This window comes from Ambystoma mexicanum, chromosome 11, assembly GCF_040938575.1.
Source record: "Ambystoma mexicanum isolate Mex_15411 chromosome 11, UKY_AmexF1_1, whole genome shotgun sequence".
Classification (NCBI taxonomy): domain Eukaryota; kingdom Metazoa; phylum Chordata; class Amphibia; order Caudata; family Ambystomatidae; genus Ambystoma; species Ambystoma mexicanum.
Genome location: NC_090934.1, coordinates 851,881,235 through 851,897,615, shown reverse-complemented (window position 1 = coordinate 851,897,615; position 16,381 = coordinate 851,881,235). Strand labels below are relative to the sequence as shown.

General features: G+C 50.3%; 1 protein-coding gene across 9 annotated transcripts in view; it reads right to left on the bottom strand.

Moving 5' to 3' along the window:
• TKFC (triokinase and FMN cyclase) overlaps nucleotides 1-16,381 on the bottom strand; it is a 1,395,923-nt gene that overhangs the window by 247,120 nt on the left and 1,132,422 nt on the right. For all 9 annotated transcript variants that reach the window (XM_069623835.1, XM_069623836.1, XM_069623839.1 and 6 more), the window contains one exon: nucleotides 10,454-10,594. In XM_069623835.1, the coding sequence (XP_069479936.1) occupies nucleotides 10,454-10,594 (141 nt within the window). The remainder of the gene's footprint in view (nucleotides 1-10,453; nucleotides 10,595-16,381) is intronic.

Genomic DNA, 16,381 nt, shown 5'->3' with positions numbered 1-16,381 from the left:
CAGAAACCGGTAATCACGGCCTGCACGATGCCGGCCATACAGGCATCGCAGACCACCCGCAAACAGCAATCAAGCCAACTGCCACAGGTGCATACAATCACCACAGGTGGAGTCAATGGAGGCTGGGCCAGTATTAAATGAGCACACCCACACACCACACCCCTTCCAACACCAAAGTTCTACCACTAGCTGTTGCAATCATGGCGCTGGAGGACATGCCTATACTGCTACAACTACAGCAACAACACCAACTACAACAACAACTACAGCAGCAACAACAGGCAGCACAGAGGAGACGCAGGAGGAGAAGGAGGGTGAGACAGGCCCAGCAATTACCACCAGTACAGCCAGCAGTGCCTCGTAGGCAGCCACTAATCCCTCGCACCAGACCCAGCCCATTCAACCTAACCCCTGAGCAGATCCATACCCTGTACCGGTTGGGACCGGGACACCATCACACCCATAGTGGACATGATACACAACGACATTGCCAGCCTAATAGAAATACGCACTGCCATCCCCCTGCTACTAAAGGTGGTGTCTGTGCTCCACTTCCTGGCCACTGGCACCTATCAACACACAGTGGGCCAGCTGCATGGCATTTCACAACCACTATTTTCACTCATGTTGAACCAAGTGCTGGATGCCCCCCTGAAGCACGCAAGCCCCCACATATCCCTACCACGGACTGCCCAGGAGATAGCCGACACCAAAGTAGGCTTCCATGCACTGGTAGGCATGCCCAATTGTGTTGGTGCCCTGGACTGCACCCATGTGGAATTGGTAGTCCCCCATGCCATAGAGGCGGTGTACCACAATCGCAAGCAATTCCACTCCATCAATGTGCAAATGGTATGTGAATCCAGCAAGATAATCACACATTGCTGTGCCCGATTTCCCGGATCAACACATGATGCCATGGTGCTGCGCAACTCCACGCTACCCCATCACATGGAGCGACATGCTGGACCACGTGCCTGGCTGCTTGGTGAGTTGCCCAACTGGGCCATGACAGTGCTTTGGGGTACTGATGTGTAGGGATGCATACACCACCTGGGTGGGAAAGGGGGGGATGCATACTCCACCTGGCTGGGAAAGGTGGGGGGGATGCATACTCCACCTGGGTGGGAAAGGGGGGGATGCATACTCTACCTGGGTGGCACTTGTTGGTGATTGGAGAATGCATGCAGAGCTAAACACTCCTGACCTGAACCTACCAAACGGAACATGACACATCACTGGCACACATTTTACCAATTATGCATATCTATGACAACAAGTAAGAGGCACAACCAGGCCACCATGGTGATGGCAAGCAATGCATGACTGAACAGGATTGCAACTGTGCCAATGTGGCTAGTGTGACCATGCATAGTGTAGAATACACAGCATGAATGGGAGCTAAACACTGTCGTACTACCACAGTACATCCGCCTCAGCATGCATTATCACACCCTGCACCATCTATTGAACGCCATGCAGACTACCACACCACATAACAGTATAGTATGCATCTAGGTAACAATTTTCATATGTACAGGGACATGTGCATGTCCACACCAAATAGCTGTGGCCATGACTGCTTCCTGAAGGTGGCAGCTCAGAGTGACACACACCTATTTGTAGTTGCTTGCAGGTGATGGAGGATATCCCTTGAGGCCGTGGCTACTTCCCCCTGTGCGGAACCCGCAGAACAGCCATGAAGAGGAGTACAATCTTGTGCACACCCGTACCCGTGTTGTGATTGAGCAGACCTTTGGCCTGTTGAAGGCGCGTTTCCGCTGCCTAAGCAGGTCTGGTGGGGCACTCCTACATAGTCCTGAGAAGGTGGCAAAGATCACCATGGCCTGTGTCATGCTGCACAACATGTGTGTCCGGAGAAATGTACCACTGCCACCTGACATTGACATGCATGACCTGGGTGAGGATGATGAGAATGGAGACGGAGGTGAAGTAGCCCTCGTGCCAGTACGTGATGCACGGGATGGCCGTGCTGTACACCAAGCACTGATTCACGAATACTTCTGAACCACAGGGACTATAATAGACATGTGTCAGTGACACACTGGCTCCATGTGGACACGCACACTGGGATTGTTGGGAGTTGGCCACTGAACACCGTCACACATTAAATGGATATGCACAAAATGAACAATGTCCAGCCATTGATTTTTTTGGCACTCAACGGGTGTATTTTTTCAAACAGGGAAAAATGTGCACACTCCCCCCCCGTAACCCCAGAGAACTCCCTAACCCACCCTAAAAACCCCAAAAACCCCCAGTGAACTCCCTAACACACCCTACAAACCCCAAAAGTCCCCAAATGTACTCCATGAAATGGTTCCCTTCACCCACAACCATGTGTACCACTCCCATTGACTGGGCACTCTACTTCCTGGACTTTTTGTTGTCCGTGGTGACATCTCCGAGTGCCGTGCACTCCTCCGGGTCATCCGCACAGGGCTTGCGGGGACTGAGGATGCAGGTGGAGTGGCAGTGGATGTGTCTGAGGCAGGTTCCACGCCTGCTCCAAGGCGTAGCCGCTGCATATGGAGCAGAATGGAAGTTAGGACTTGGGTTACTGCCCCCAGGCAGTCCCTCATGAGCACAGCCGATGCATTCACGGCAGCTGTGTTCGCTGTGATGGCCGCTGTGGTCCCCGCAATGGCAGTTGCTATGCCCCTCCTTGTCTCCTCCCCATCGGCAATATACTGCCGCAGGAGTTCCAGCATTGCCTCCTGTCGTGCCTCCAACCTCGACAGGCGTGACTCCAGGCTGTTGGTGGGAGCTGGAGTGGTGGGAGCTGGAGTGGTTGGAGCTGGAATGGTGGATGGTGCATGCACGGGGCCTACATCCTGGGTGCTGTCCTCCTCGAAGGGGCACAGGTCCGAATCCCTAGATCAGAGTCATGGAGGCAGGGATCATCACTGCTGTAGGGCTCCATATGGGGTGGGAGGGTGGGCAGGGGGCTTGGGGTGGGTGTAGAAGTCACTACTGTGACTCCTTCGGGATCCACATTGGCATCTGCAACGTCCTCGGGGGGAGTGGGGTGGCGCATGAAGGGACACCCCTCCGACTGTTGTGGGTGTTTGCTGCTGGTCCTGATGTGTGTCGGGCACACTGGCAGCAGGTGTTGTTGGCTGGCTTTCCACCCGGTCAGGCACACTGCCTGTGGGTCTGGCATGTTTGTCTGGCTGGGGGGTGGTGGTGGCCCTTGTCTTATGGCGTGATGTCGATGCCCTTGCGCTCCTCTCCTGACTGGCATCTTCCTCATCGGTGCCTGGGGGTTAGAAGAGATGCAGGTCATCAGTGATGGTGTCACATGCCAGCGGCATACAATTGTGCTGTTCAATATTCATACATTCATGCATCCATGTCTTACAGGTGTGTGGCACTTGGTGTTCTGAGGGGGCATATTGGCAATCAATGCATGGCAGGTGGCATGCCGTTGATATGGGGTTTGTGTGTTGGGTTACATGGGCACGGTCCTGGTATGTTGCCCGTGTGTTGGTTATGGGATTGGCACTCAGCATGCATTTCTGTGTGGCAGGGTTTGGGCCACAATGTTGACTTGGATATGTTGATGTGGGTGTAGGGACATGCATTGCCTTGCCTAGTCTCACTTCCACGTCACTTGTGTTACGTCATGGTTTCCCCTAGAGGGATGTGTAGGGTCACTCACCTCCTTCTGGGGATGATGCCGCACCCATCTCCATCTCTCCAAATCCCTCTATTGACTCAGGATCGATAAATGTGCTGGCAGTCTCCTCCCAGGGCATCAGCTTTGCAGGCGAGTGGGGACCCCCGCCTGTCGCCATGGCCGCCCTCCTGTTGCTTGACAGGCTGTTTCTCACCCTCAAGCGGAGGTCGTCCCACCTCTTGCGGCAGTCACGCACAGTACGTGGGGTGGTCCCCACGGCTGACACCTTCTGGCAACCTCCTGCCAGATTTCCTTTTTCCTCATCTGGGCTTCATGCTTCATGTCATTGCCTTTCATTATGTCTGCATGTGCAGCCAGAGTGTCCGCCAACATATTTAGCTCTGCGTCAGAGAAACGCTGTTTCTGCTGCCGGGGGGTTGTCTTCCGGGTGGCCCTGGACATCCTCAGGGTTTTTCAACACAACACAACACGAATAGACTGGTGGTTAGGGAGGATGGCAATGGATTGTGTTTTTAAAGATGGCTGCCGGCCCATTTCCCGTTCTTGCGCGATGACGTTATTTCCGGGTCCGGTTTTACGAACCCGGTATTAGCATGGTGGTATTACGGGGTCGGTATTTAGGGGTTCCTCCTAGGCGGTGCCGGTATCGGCGGGTCCCGTGATGCCGCTATCGGGGGGTTGGAGGGCCTTTAGCGGCATGCCGGTATGGCCATTACCAGCATGGGGGTTCGCGCATGCTCGCGCACTCGTAATCACCCCGTTTTACCGGGCTACTCGTAATGAGGCCCATAAAGTTATATAATACATTATTTATACACAAAGATATTTAAAGCATTCTTTAAAAAGCAGTAATTAGCTGTAACATTAATCCCAAGTTAGGATTCAATTAAAAAAGTGAACAATAAAGCAGGTGAGTAATTCATTCATATTTTACACATGGTTCAGCACCAGAGGTGACGTCAGTTGAGGTCAGTTTAACATTTATATTGGTATCACCTTTGCAGTATTGAGTTAATTAAGGAAGGAAAGGTAAGGGTTAGATCAGAACAGACTGATAAGTGATGAGAACAGTTAGATTCTCCCAAAGGGATGCAGGCAGTCTATTACCCCAGCATTAAAGTGTTCAACATTTAAAACCTATAAGGGAACAAGCCCTGCCAAAGCCAATAGGTTCAGAAAGAGACCTTTAGGGAGACAGGACAGCCAAAGTCAATGGGCAAAGTCAAAGTTCTGATGCTCTTTCTTAAATAGTCAGTGCTGATGATCGAGGGATTGCGGAGCAGTTCCGTCTATATTACGAATGCCTGTATAGCTCAGAATATGGTGGGGATGGGGCGGATATAGATAGGTTCCTGGACTCCATACCGCTTCCCCGTCTATCCCCCGAGAAGTCGGACCCCTTGGAGGGACCCATTACTCCGCAAGAAGTAATCGATACAATCAGCTCAATGAAGTCAGGTACGACACCAGGGGACAACGGTTTTACGGTCTTCTTCTACAAGTCCTTTCACCTCGTCCTTGCACCCTTCCTGGCTAAGCTCTTCAACATAGTCTTGGAGTCAGGCCGTCTCCCACAATCAATGCTCTCAGCTTGCATTGTTGTCATCCAGAAGGAAGGAAAGGACCCGAAACAGTGCCAATCCTAACGTCCCATTTCACTACTAAACACGGACGTGAAGGGGTTGGCCAAGCTCCTGGCTAATAGGTAACATTACCTATTGGCCCTGATTCTCCCTTCGCTGGTGCACGGGGTTCAGGTGGGCTTTATTCCCGGATGGCGGGGGACGGGGGGACAACATCAGGAAATCTCTGGACTTAATGCATGAAGTAGAGGTTACAGGTGAGGAGGCCTATCTGCTGTCTCTGGACTCGGAGAAGGCCTTTGACCGGGTTGAGTGAGCTTACATGGGCAAGATCCTGCAGCGGATGGGTTTGGGGGCTAGGTTTTGTGGTTGGATCTCAACACATTACAATGGCCCAAAGGCCAGAGTGGCAGGGAATGAGACGGTCTCGGCCATATTCTCGCTCTCCAGGGGGACCCGTCAGGAATGTCTGATTTCGCCCCTTCTCTATGCTCTGGTGATGGAACCTCTGCCGACAGCCATAAGGCAGCATCAGGGGATTACCAGTGTTCGCTGTGGGGATCTCGAGTTTAAGCTCTCCCTATTCGTGGATGACATCCTAGCGTACTTAACCAACCTTCAGACTTTGCTTCCAGACCTCACAGACTTGATCCAAGAGTTCGGCCTCTTTTCGGGGCTGAAAATCAACCCAGGGAAATCATGTTTGATGCCAATGGGTAGAGCCGATGGGGAAGTTGAGGGGAGGGAGTCATTGGGGAGTATTAGAGTCGAGCGTAAGACTACATCCTATCTGGGGTTTCTTCTCCCAAGAGACTTGTCCCTCCTCTTCGAAGTCAATTATCCTCCCATCCTAGCCAAGATAAAAGTCTGATTTACTTTGTTGGGCCTCCTTGACCCTTTCGTGGTTTGGGCGTATGGTGTCAGTCATGATGAATATTTTGCCTAGGCTTCTTTACCTTTTTTCTGCCCTCCCGATTGCCATTCCAAGGTGTTTTTTTAGATCCCTCCATTTAATGGTGCAGCGCTTTATTTGGAAGGGGAAAAAAGCAAGGGTTAAGCATGGGACCTTGACTCTCCCGAGAGCGTACGGGGATTTCGGTTTACCTGACTTCAGGGTCTACCACAAAGCCGCTCAATTAAGAGTGATGTTGGAGCACTCGAGAGATGACATGAGAACCTATTGGTCTTACATCGAAGATGTGAAAGGTCACCCCAGGAAGGTGAGATATCTCTTGTGGTCCCCTACTAAGGACCTCCCGTATAAAATTAGGAATTATCCTACCCTGTTTGTGTTGTGGGAGCTATGGAGGGACGACGGAGAAAACCCTGCTCTCCCTTCCTGGCCCTCTCCTTTGTCTTCTCTGTGGGGCCCCCCGATCGACCTAGGCAATAGAGATCTGTGCGGGACACAGGGTTAGTCGGATGTAGGCCTCGAACGTGCAGCGCAATTCTTCCAGCAGGGTGAATTCATTGAGTATGCCAGCCTGGTGGAGGCCATGGGAGATTCTCTGGTGTCAATTTTTGATTATATTCGAGTGAAGGGGATCTTGACGGATAGCCATTGGGTGGAAGGTCTGGCCCGACCCCTTATGCCACTTGAGAAAATCATTGTTGAATCCTCATCAATGAGAGGGTCCCTGTCTAGATTTTATAAGGTTGTAATTACAGGGGAGGTGGAGAGTAGACAGAGGTTCAAGAAACAGTGGGAGACTAGGTTGGGGATGGTGGTGGAGGAAGATACTTGGGCAGCTATCTTTAAATCCCTTTTCTCAGGCCGCTTGTACACAGCAGCGATGGAGCACAACTTTAAAATGTTACACGTGTGGCACCTTGCACCAGAGCGACTCGCTAAAATGTTTCCTGGGTTGTCCCCAGCCTGTCCGAGGAAGTGTGGTCAACATGGGACATGGTTTCACTTATGGTTGGAGTGCCCTGTTATTCAGGAATTTTGGGCAGACCTGCAGAGCTGGATTAATGAGATTACAGGTGTTCATCTGTCCCTGCTCCCCCTCGAACTCCTTTTTGGCATCTCGTCCCCGGATGAGGTCTCGGCTCGCTTACCCAGGGAGGTTCAGGCCATGCTCCGAGCAGAGAGAATGGCCTTAGCCGAGAAGTGGAAAAGCGGCTTGGTGCCAGTGAAGTCGGACTGGATGGCCAAGTTCTGGACGATATTTACTTATGAGAAACTTTCAGCTTTGACTCACGATACTATGAACTCTTTCCACCAAAACTGGATGATGGTTCAGCTCCATGAGAGCTGTGAATCAATGAGACTATGAATCCTCTTGGTATAGATTGATGCTCATTATGTGTGTGCCTTCCAGTGTCTGTTACTTAATTTTCTCTTTCAGTTTGAGCCTGATATGTCAGCCGCCGAGAAGTGTTTGGTCCTTGATTGATTTGAATCTGTGACTCCATTAATCTGTTGGATACGTTGTTTCTGAGCGGGGAGTAGGCGAGGGTGGTAGGGAGGGGTCTTCTATTTGTTGTGTTTATTGAGGCTATTGTTGGTCTATTGTTTTTGATTTGTTACTTGCGTTTGGAAAATGTTCAATCAAATTTAAGTGGAAAAAAAATAGTGTTCAAAGGAGAAATCACAGCAACTCGAAAACGGAGTCAGCACAGCTGCAGTGCTTCACCGGGTACTTCGCGGTCCGGACGGGTGCTGCTGGCGTCTTCTCTCGTCTTCTACTTCGGATGTTGTCCTCCAGTGGTCGACTCTGCTCTTAGTCCCAAAAACCTTGCTTTTTATGCAAGTTACCATTCATTCATAGCCGTAGGCTGTCAATCACACAGCAAGGTGGCTGTCCTACAGGACAGCCAGCCGGCCAATTGGAACTGGTTTCGCTCAGGCACACCTAGAGACTAAGGACAGGGAAGTTTCAGGACCCTCCTTCACTTCCTGCCTTTCCAGACACACTGGAGCCTGGGCGGGCTTCAGGTCTGAAGCCTGTCAAAGGCAAAAACACACAAAAGAGTCAAACCTGATGCAAACAGAGTAAAAGCCCAGAAGAAACTAACAAGAAATGGTGAAAAAAGAAGACGGGGCCATTTTGAGGAAATGGTCACCCTTGAGTGAAGCACTGCAGCTGAGGTATCAGCCTGCAGATAAATGTCACTGGGTAGTAAAAATGAAATCACTGCCACCAGTCATTCGTGTGAGTTAGTGTAACAAAATGTTACATGAGGAATGGGTTAAAGGAGTTACTATGTAACCCCCCAGTACTCCACATAGGGCGGTGTGTGTTGGACCCATAAAGTAAAGGTAAGTAGACAGGGGTCATCTTACTATTCTTGCGAACAGTAGTTCACCCAAGAAAATGCACTTAAACATTTCAGTGGCACTGCACAAAAGGTGCTGTGTGTCACAATGCAAAAGCAGATGCCTATGGAGTTTACCAGATTCCATAAAACAGTAAGAAACATAGAAAATCATAATCAGGAAAACGCACAAAAAAGTTTGCCTAACCCTTTGATAAGCATTGCTCAACAGGCACTGCAACCTGTAATCCTCAAGCTTAGCAACTGGCAACTAGTGTACACTTTGAACAGTAGTTCTGGTGTCTGTCCAAAATATTACCAGATGTCCAGCGGCCCTGACTCTGGTACAATAATCTGAATCCTAACTGGTTGGAGTACATCAGTGAGTTGCTTTCTAGAATGCATATGGTTGGAACCTTTACCTCACAAGCTTCTCTTTCACACTGGACATAGATTGTATGAGCAAGAGATGATCTACGTGTAAATACAGGCTGATGCACATCTTTACCACCAATACAGAATAAGAAAAACAAATAGGGGTAGGGGAGGGAAGAGTAACGAAAAATGGGAGATGGCTATTTGTGGGGGTATGCTGCCATTTTCAATTAAAAAAATACCAATGTCTTTTAACTGATATAAATACGCATAAAACTGAGGCATCTGTTATCATTCCTATGGTCAAGTCAAGCGAGTATTGTTGGGATGGAAATGAGCCTATCCCACCCCCGTAGACGCTTCCATGTAAGGGGAACACCATATGAGGTGATGTAACGTACAAGGGGGGAGTAATCTGCACTACCAGGCAACATGTAGAGGCACTGTAGTGTTCAGAGGTAGATGTGAAGCACTAGAAAACCCATAACCCATGACTCCATTTTGTATTAGGCCCAGAAGGGATACACTACAGGCCTGTGCTGTTCACGTTGCTGGCTCACTAGGCCTAATTTCCGTAAGGCAGCCTGACTCCGCAGAACCCTGTTTCCACAAAGGTACACTTCCCCTTCATTCCTCCAGTGTTGTGAATATTTAGTATCTTTCAAAGGAATGCGCCCTGCAAGAGCGTGAGACAACACAAGGCCCCGCGCTGTGTCCATTCATCTCCACTTAACTGCCATTAGGCCTCTAACCGCCCACCCAGCCAGGCCAGAGCCAGCCCCACACCACTGACCCGACCCCCACACCTTTGCATTCCCTGATAAGCAAGCAACCCCCTTGTACCAACACGAATCAAGTGTTCATAGAAGATCTAAGCATGCGTGGCTGTATTTCTTTCAAGCATGAAAACGTATCCCTTGTAACACGAGGTACACGGAGAGATAAATTAAAGATCAAAACCCCGGGTGGAGACCTTGAGTGCAGGAACTACGGTATCAATGAAGCCCTGAATGTGTGAATCAGCATGACTGTATTTTATCCTCCCTCCTCTCTGCCCCCTGAACCATTTCCCGTGCCGCCCAAGTGCCTGCCACAATGAATTAATAACCAGGCTTAGCATGTTTAATTTAGACAGAAACAATGTATTAATGTGTGCCCCGACCTTCACCACGAGGATGAGCCCAGCTGACCCACATGGATCCAGACAATGGTAGAGAACTAACCAATTACTGCCTGGCATCCTCTATAGAGCAAGCTCATGTGTAAGATATCTCCAATCAGTGGCACCCAATTGTACTGTATATTATGACGAGTGTGAGGTTTAAGCCCCTGTTTGTAACATTAAGAGCAGAGCGCACTCAAGCAGCAGAGTCCTTTGCTGATATTTGTATTCTGTACAATTAAACCTTGTTATCCTTGAAAGGCTCCTGGCCTGTTTCCCCAGTGGGTTGTCTTTATTCTGGAGTGTGCGTAAAAAGGGACTTGCCTTCAGTACATACCATGGAACAAGCTTTTCCAGTAACCATACTTAGTGAACCATAAGACCAAGAGTATATTATTTCATTAACATTACCTCCTGCACGAAGCAGGTCCTCTTTGTCATGATTCTTTGCACCATCCTCCGCCTGACCCCCCCGGGCAGATAGCCAATGGGTTTGGCCAGAAACACGTATTTTGGCCACAGTCGGCCAGGCCGGTGCTGCAGTATCTGCATCTAGAATGAAAAAGAACAATTAGAGAGAAACAAGAACTAGCCAACTATTCTAGTACAGAGACAAACAATGACCTAAATATAACTTAAGAATTGAACTCTAGGTCTTTCCAGTCTTGCCCGCTACTGAGCTACACATTTATCATTTTTGGGACGTTTAATTGAGGAGGTTGTCATGCAACTACAAAACCAAACCTACAAGTATCATGGTCTGCGTGACTACTGACCTGGATTTATACCACGATGCAGCACAGAAACACAGACGATTCACCGTCCATATAATGTATAATGATGACCTGTGCTTCCTGATCTTATGTTAGCTACTCTTGACACCTCTTTAAGCATGAGCTATCACAACACCATTTATGGTGATTCTCCTCATATCTCTTATATCATTGTTAACTTTTGCAGATGGTCTTGTCGAGATCATAGAACTGTCCAGTGACATGCAAAGTCCCCAAATGATCCAACCCCCATACATTTTAATCTATACATGGAGCCCAGAAGTGGGGTTGGGAATACATATATAACATGAAATATAATGCTTTAATGTGGTGAATAGAACTAAGACCTATAATACCACATTTGTGATACAACGGGTACAGGTTATATGCCTTGGCAAAGCCCAGGATTGGGTGAAGCATAAGCATGTGCCCCATAAGGATAATGTTCTAATTTACACACAATATACATAAAGAATAATAATAAACACTTAGGGCCTCATCACAAGTCCGGGGGTAAGCCTTAAGTGACGGTAACGGAATTAGCGCCAACAATACCACTCCACCTGATCAAGAGCTGGCGCAAATACCGCTGACTGTAAAACCAGCCGGTGCTATTACAGCTGGCCACACAAGGCACAAACACAGCCACATCACAAGTCCATGTCTGGCGCTATTAGCGACGAAAAGACAGCGCAGTTACCTCCAGCTTCCAGTTGGAGGTAAATGAACACAGGTGCCTGAAATGAAGCCACAGGTGATCCCAATACACCCCAGAGGGCTACAAAAGGCACACTCCTACCCCAAACAGTGTTTTCCACACCATGCTGCCATTAGTCACAGTGAGCTGGGACAGGCAGTTGCTCATGCAGCGTCTGGAAGCAGAGAGGCAGGAGGAGCAGGCCAGGTCACAGGACGCACAGTGGTGGGGGAAGGATGGAGAAGAAGAGCACAAACAAGACATGCACCCATCCCCATGGTCAGGCCCTCAGTTGGTGACACTGTACCACCTGAACAGGGAGTCCATCACACAGCTGCTCACAACAATCAAAGATGACATAGGAAGCAGGATTAACAGTACTACCATTTCTAGATACAGGCATCTTCCAGCCATGATGCACGGCATGGCACAGCCTACGTTCTGCGCAGTGTTGGGCCAGGTGATGGGTGCCCTCCTGTGTCATGTGCAACACCACATCCCACTGCCCACCACCCCAGCCCATGTGAATGCCATGAAAGCACGATTCTATGCCATAGCACACATGCCAAATGTGATAGCAGCCCTGGACTGCACCCATGTGGTGTTGGTGGCACCTTTGGCCCACGAAGCAGTGTACAGAAACTGCACACTACCACTCTCTCAATGTGCAGGTAACCTGTGACCCTGACCTCATCATCACCTACTGCTGTGCCCGCTACCCAGGTTCCACCCACAATTCCATGGTGCTATGGAATTGTAGACTCCCAGGATACATGGAGAGGCATCGTGGACATCGGACGTGGATTGTGGGTGAGTACAACTGGCTGCATGGATGCTCTGCAGAGCACCTGACCAAATGGGGGGGTGGTTGTTGTGGACGTGAACACTGACACAAAGCATTGCATGAGAAATGTCTGCAAAAATTTGACCAGTCCTCCTCCCATGCCAGCGTCACAGTACAGCCCAGGGAAAAGGCACATGTTGCACCCAACATGAGGAATGAGCCCATGTACACATAGTAGGACTTGTAAACACCAATATGCCTACAGGTACCAGAATGCAACATGCAAAAACAGCAACAACTACTACAAAAGTGCCACAATGAACCTTGCAACAGCAACCCTCCCAGTACCACCGACATGCACCCATGTTCCCCTACAACCTAATGGCGAACCACTGCACCCAGAAGTGTACAGATTGGTGATAGTCAACTCATCATGCCCCATGCACCAGAGCGCTACACCCACAAAGGACTACCACCATGTCGGCAACACATGTCACCTACAGACACAGTACGTAACACCAACTTGTAGGGGACAGAGCGCATGTGAATTGAAAACCATGCGTCACACAAGTGACACAGTATTCACAGACATAGGGGCCACAACTTGCAGCTGCATATACCTCAGGACAATGTCTATTTCCATGATACTGTAAAAGCCTGACCCCCCATCCACACATTACACAGTGTCTAATGGCCGTGTCTCTCTCCATACAGGTGACTCCGGATATCCACAGCTGTTTTAGCTTATGACCCTGTGTGGGATCCCCAAACGCTGCAAGAGAAAGCGTACAACCAGACACACAACAGGACCCGCATATGCATTGAGCGCACCTTTGGCCTGCTGAAGGCTTGTTTCCGGTATGCCTTGATCGCTCTGGGGGGGCACTGATGTACGCCCCCGAAAAAGTTGGCCGAATTGTGCTTCTGTGTTGCATGTTGCGCAATATCTGCATGCAGCGAAATGTACCGCTGCCTCCTGATGTAGACATGCCACCCCCAGAGGATGAGGATGCTGATCATAATGCAGGGGCTGCAGTACACATCAACAGAGATGATGCCAGGGATGGCAAAGTTGCACGCCATGCAATAATGGACAATGTTTTCTAGCACATGTTCATAGCACAAGACATTTACCACTGAGCGGGACCCACTACTGTGAATAAACACAGCTTTGACACAATAAACAATGTACCATATTGATGCAGTTCAACAGATTTATTGCTACCAACTTCCCAGCACACAATCCTCCCTACCCCCTCCCACCACTAACTCCCCAGCACACTATCCCCGCAACCACCTTCCACCAACAACTCCCCAGCATGGCCACTCATGGCAGCCAGTGTCCCGGAGTTATTCACAGTTGGGGACTCTTCCCCCTCCTGCCCCAGGTGACTTGCATGCCCTGCTGTGAACCCTAAATGGGTATTGTTGAGGTGGACGGGAAGGAGCCCGTCACCAGGTTCTGCTGCCGCTGCAACTCATTGCCCTGGCAAATGGCTTCCACTAGGGCAGAGACACCCTGTCATCTCCCGGACATGTTGTACATAGAGTGTCAGGGTGGAGGTGTTGGCCCTCATCTCGGCCCTGTTCCGCATCATTTGATGCACAACCCGGCGGGTGGCCCCATGGATACTCTCCCTGATGGCCTGCAGGTGGTCAGAGTAAGTATGCCCAATAGGCTCCATCTCACTCGCTCTGCGCTCCATGTTGTTGAGCCTTTGCAGCACCACGTTGCGTGACAGACTACGTGGTTGGGGAGGTGGACTCTGCATTGGGCTAGGGCTGTGAGCCATAGGATGGAGTGTCCTCATCCAGCTCTGGTGTTGCTTGGTGCTGGTGGTGTGGAGGGCTCCCTGGGGAGTTAATGCCTTGGCCAGGCATAGACTCCGGGTTGGTGTCCCCCTATGGCTCCTCAGTGGCACTAGCAGCAGGTGTCGGCTATGTGTCCGGGGAAACGGCTTCAGGTATGAGTGCAGCTTAGCCTGCACTGCTCCGGGTAGCTGCTGGTGTTGACACAGAGCCTGCAGTGCCACCGGCAGGCGTGCCTCTGCTGGCTGCAGGCGTTGCACGGCTTTCTGTGCGCCGAAGCGAGGATCGTATGCACCTTCGTGGGGTGGTCGTGACAGACCTTGAGGGTCTTGTAGAGCCACTCCCTGATGGGCCTGCAACAACGACCTTCAACTCTGAGGCCTCTGGCGATGTGCGAGTGCCAGTAGGGGACATGAGCAGTGTCGTCAGGTATGGTTCACCCACATGTGTTGGCATGCAATACATAATTGCAAAGGTACAGAATGTGACCCCACACATATGGGCAGATGGGCACGGTTGGCCTTGGGAGGATGCATGAGGAACTATCATCATGGGGTTGCCTGTGGCGATGGGTGTGAGAACCATTGCCTGTTGGTCATTGGCCTGTGTTTGTGTAGGGCAGGGTGTCCATGCTGGGCCAGCCTATGTCTCACATGGATGCTGGTGGACCTTGATGGCCCCACATCCACTCTCCGGGTGGCACTGACATTGTGGAATTGGGGTGCCTTATTCCATGGCACTGTCATGGCCATGGGGCAATGCTGCGCTGCCGGCAGGGCCATGCACATGTCTGTGTGTGGGACATGTACTTCCCTGTGGCTTGTGTCTGACGTGCACTCATGGGGCCGTTTTTTGCTGCAGTGACTGCTGCACTGTGTCATGGTCATTCACGCACATCATTCACGCTGGCACAGGGTGCGCCTAGTAGGGGTGTGGTGCACATGGCTTTTGTTTTGTTCACTTGCCTGCCCTTCCTGCTGCTGTGACACTCAGGGGTGCCCTTAGTGCCATGCCCCATGGCTGATGTAGAGGGTGACTGATGTGCCAACCTGTCACTCTGCCCTGTTGGCGTGCTCAGCTTCGAGGTATGTTGACTTGTGTCCCTGTCGACTGGGGCTTCTTATGCTGGGTTGTCTTTTATGCATGCATTTTGGGGGTGCGGTCACTCACCTCCTGCCTCCTGGCTCCTGCCTCCACACTGCCGACTCCATCTATCCCCTCGAGGTTCAGCACCGTGCTGCATTTCTCCTCCCATGCAGTGAGTGCCAGTGGCTCGACAGTACCTCCTCCTGTCGCCAGGGAATTACAGTGATGTTGCAACAGCAGTCCCCACACTTTTACCCTCAGATCGTTCCATCTTTTGCAGCCAGGAGTCTCACCATCATAGGGTACACTGGCAACTGCTGACACCTTCTGGGCAATGGTGTTCCATATTACTGTCCGCTGCTGGCCACTGGTCTTCCTCTGCCTACTTCCGTACAGCTCCTCACAGTGGGCCAACACCTCATCTGTGAGGACCACAAGCATCCCCTCACAAAAGGTTGTCTTTTGCACCCGATGTTCAGCCCCCTTGCTTCGTAGCCTCTCCTGTGACATATTTCCAGGTTCACAGGACCGAATGACTGCAGGTTGTGGAGATGGATTGTGTTTTTCAAAATGGCCATCGCAATGCTTCCCGTTCCGGCGATGACGCAATTTCTGCCGGTGCTAATAGCACCGGGTTTGCCGGCGGTAGCGCTATTAGCACCGGTTTTCTGGCAGCAGCCCTTATTTCGACACAATTACTGCCAGGCGCTAATAGCATTACCGCCAGAGTCAGGGGCGTGTGCATGCCAGCTTATGATACAGCACTAATTGCGCCGCACGACTCGGCGGTAACGCTATTTGTGCCCGACGGTAATTGCGCAGATTTACCGCCGAACTTGTGATGAGGCCCTAAGTGTTATACAATGGACATTGAAAGCTGAATGTATTTAAATTGAGAACGAGCGCAATTTACCTAACCATTCGAGTCCTGCTTATAATTTACAGGACTGTCTAGTGAATTGCAGTCCGGATAGGGTATCTGCAGCTTGTTTAATTTATCATTCAAATTAATAGCAATGAGTTATCAATGATATGTGCTGGGCTTACTATTCAGTCTTTATAATTAAACCCCATACATTTTAATCTATACATGGAGCCTGGAGGTTGGGTTTGGAGTGGGTTGGTTGCTCACCAACCCTGGGAATAAAATCAGCCAATAATACAATCAATTTATACATACATCTCCACAA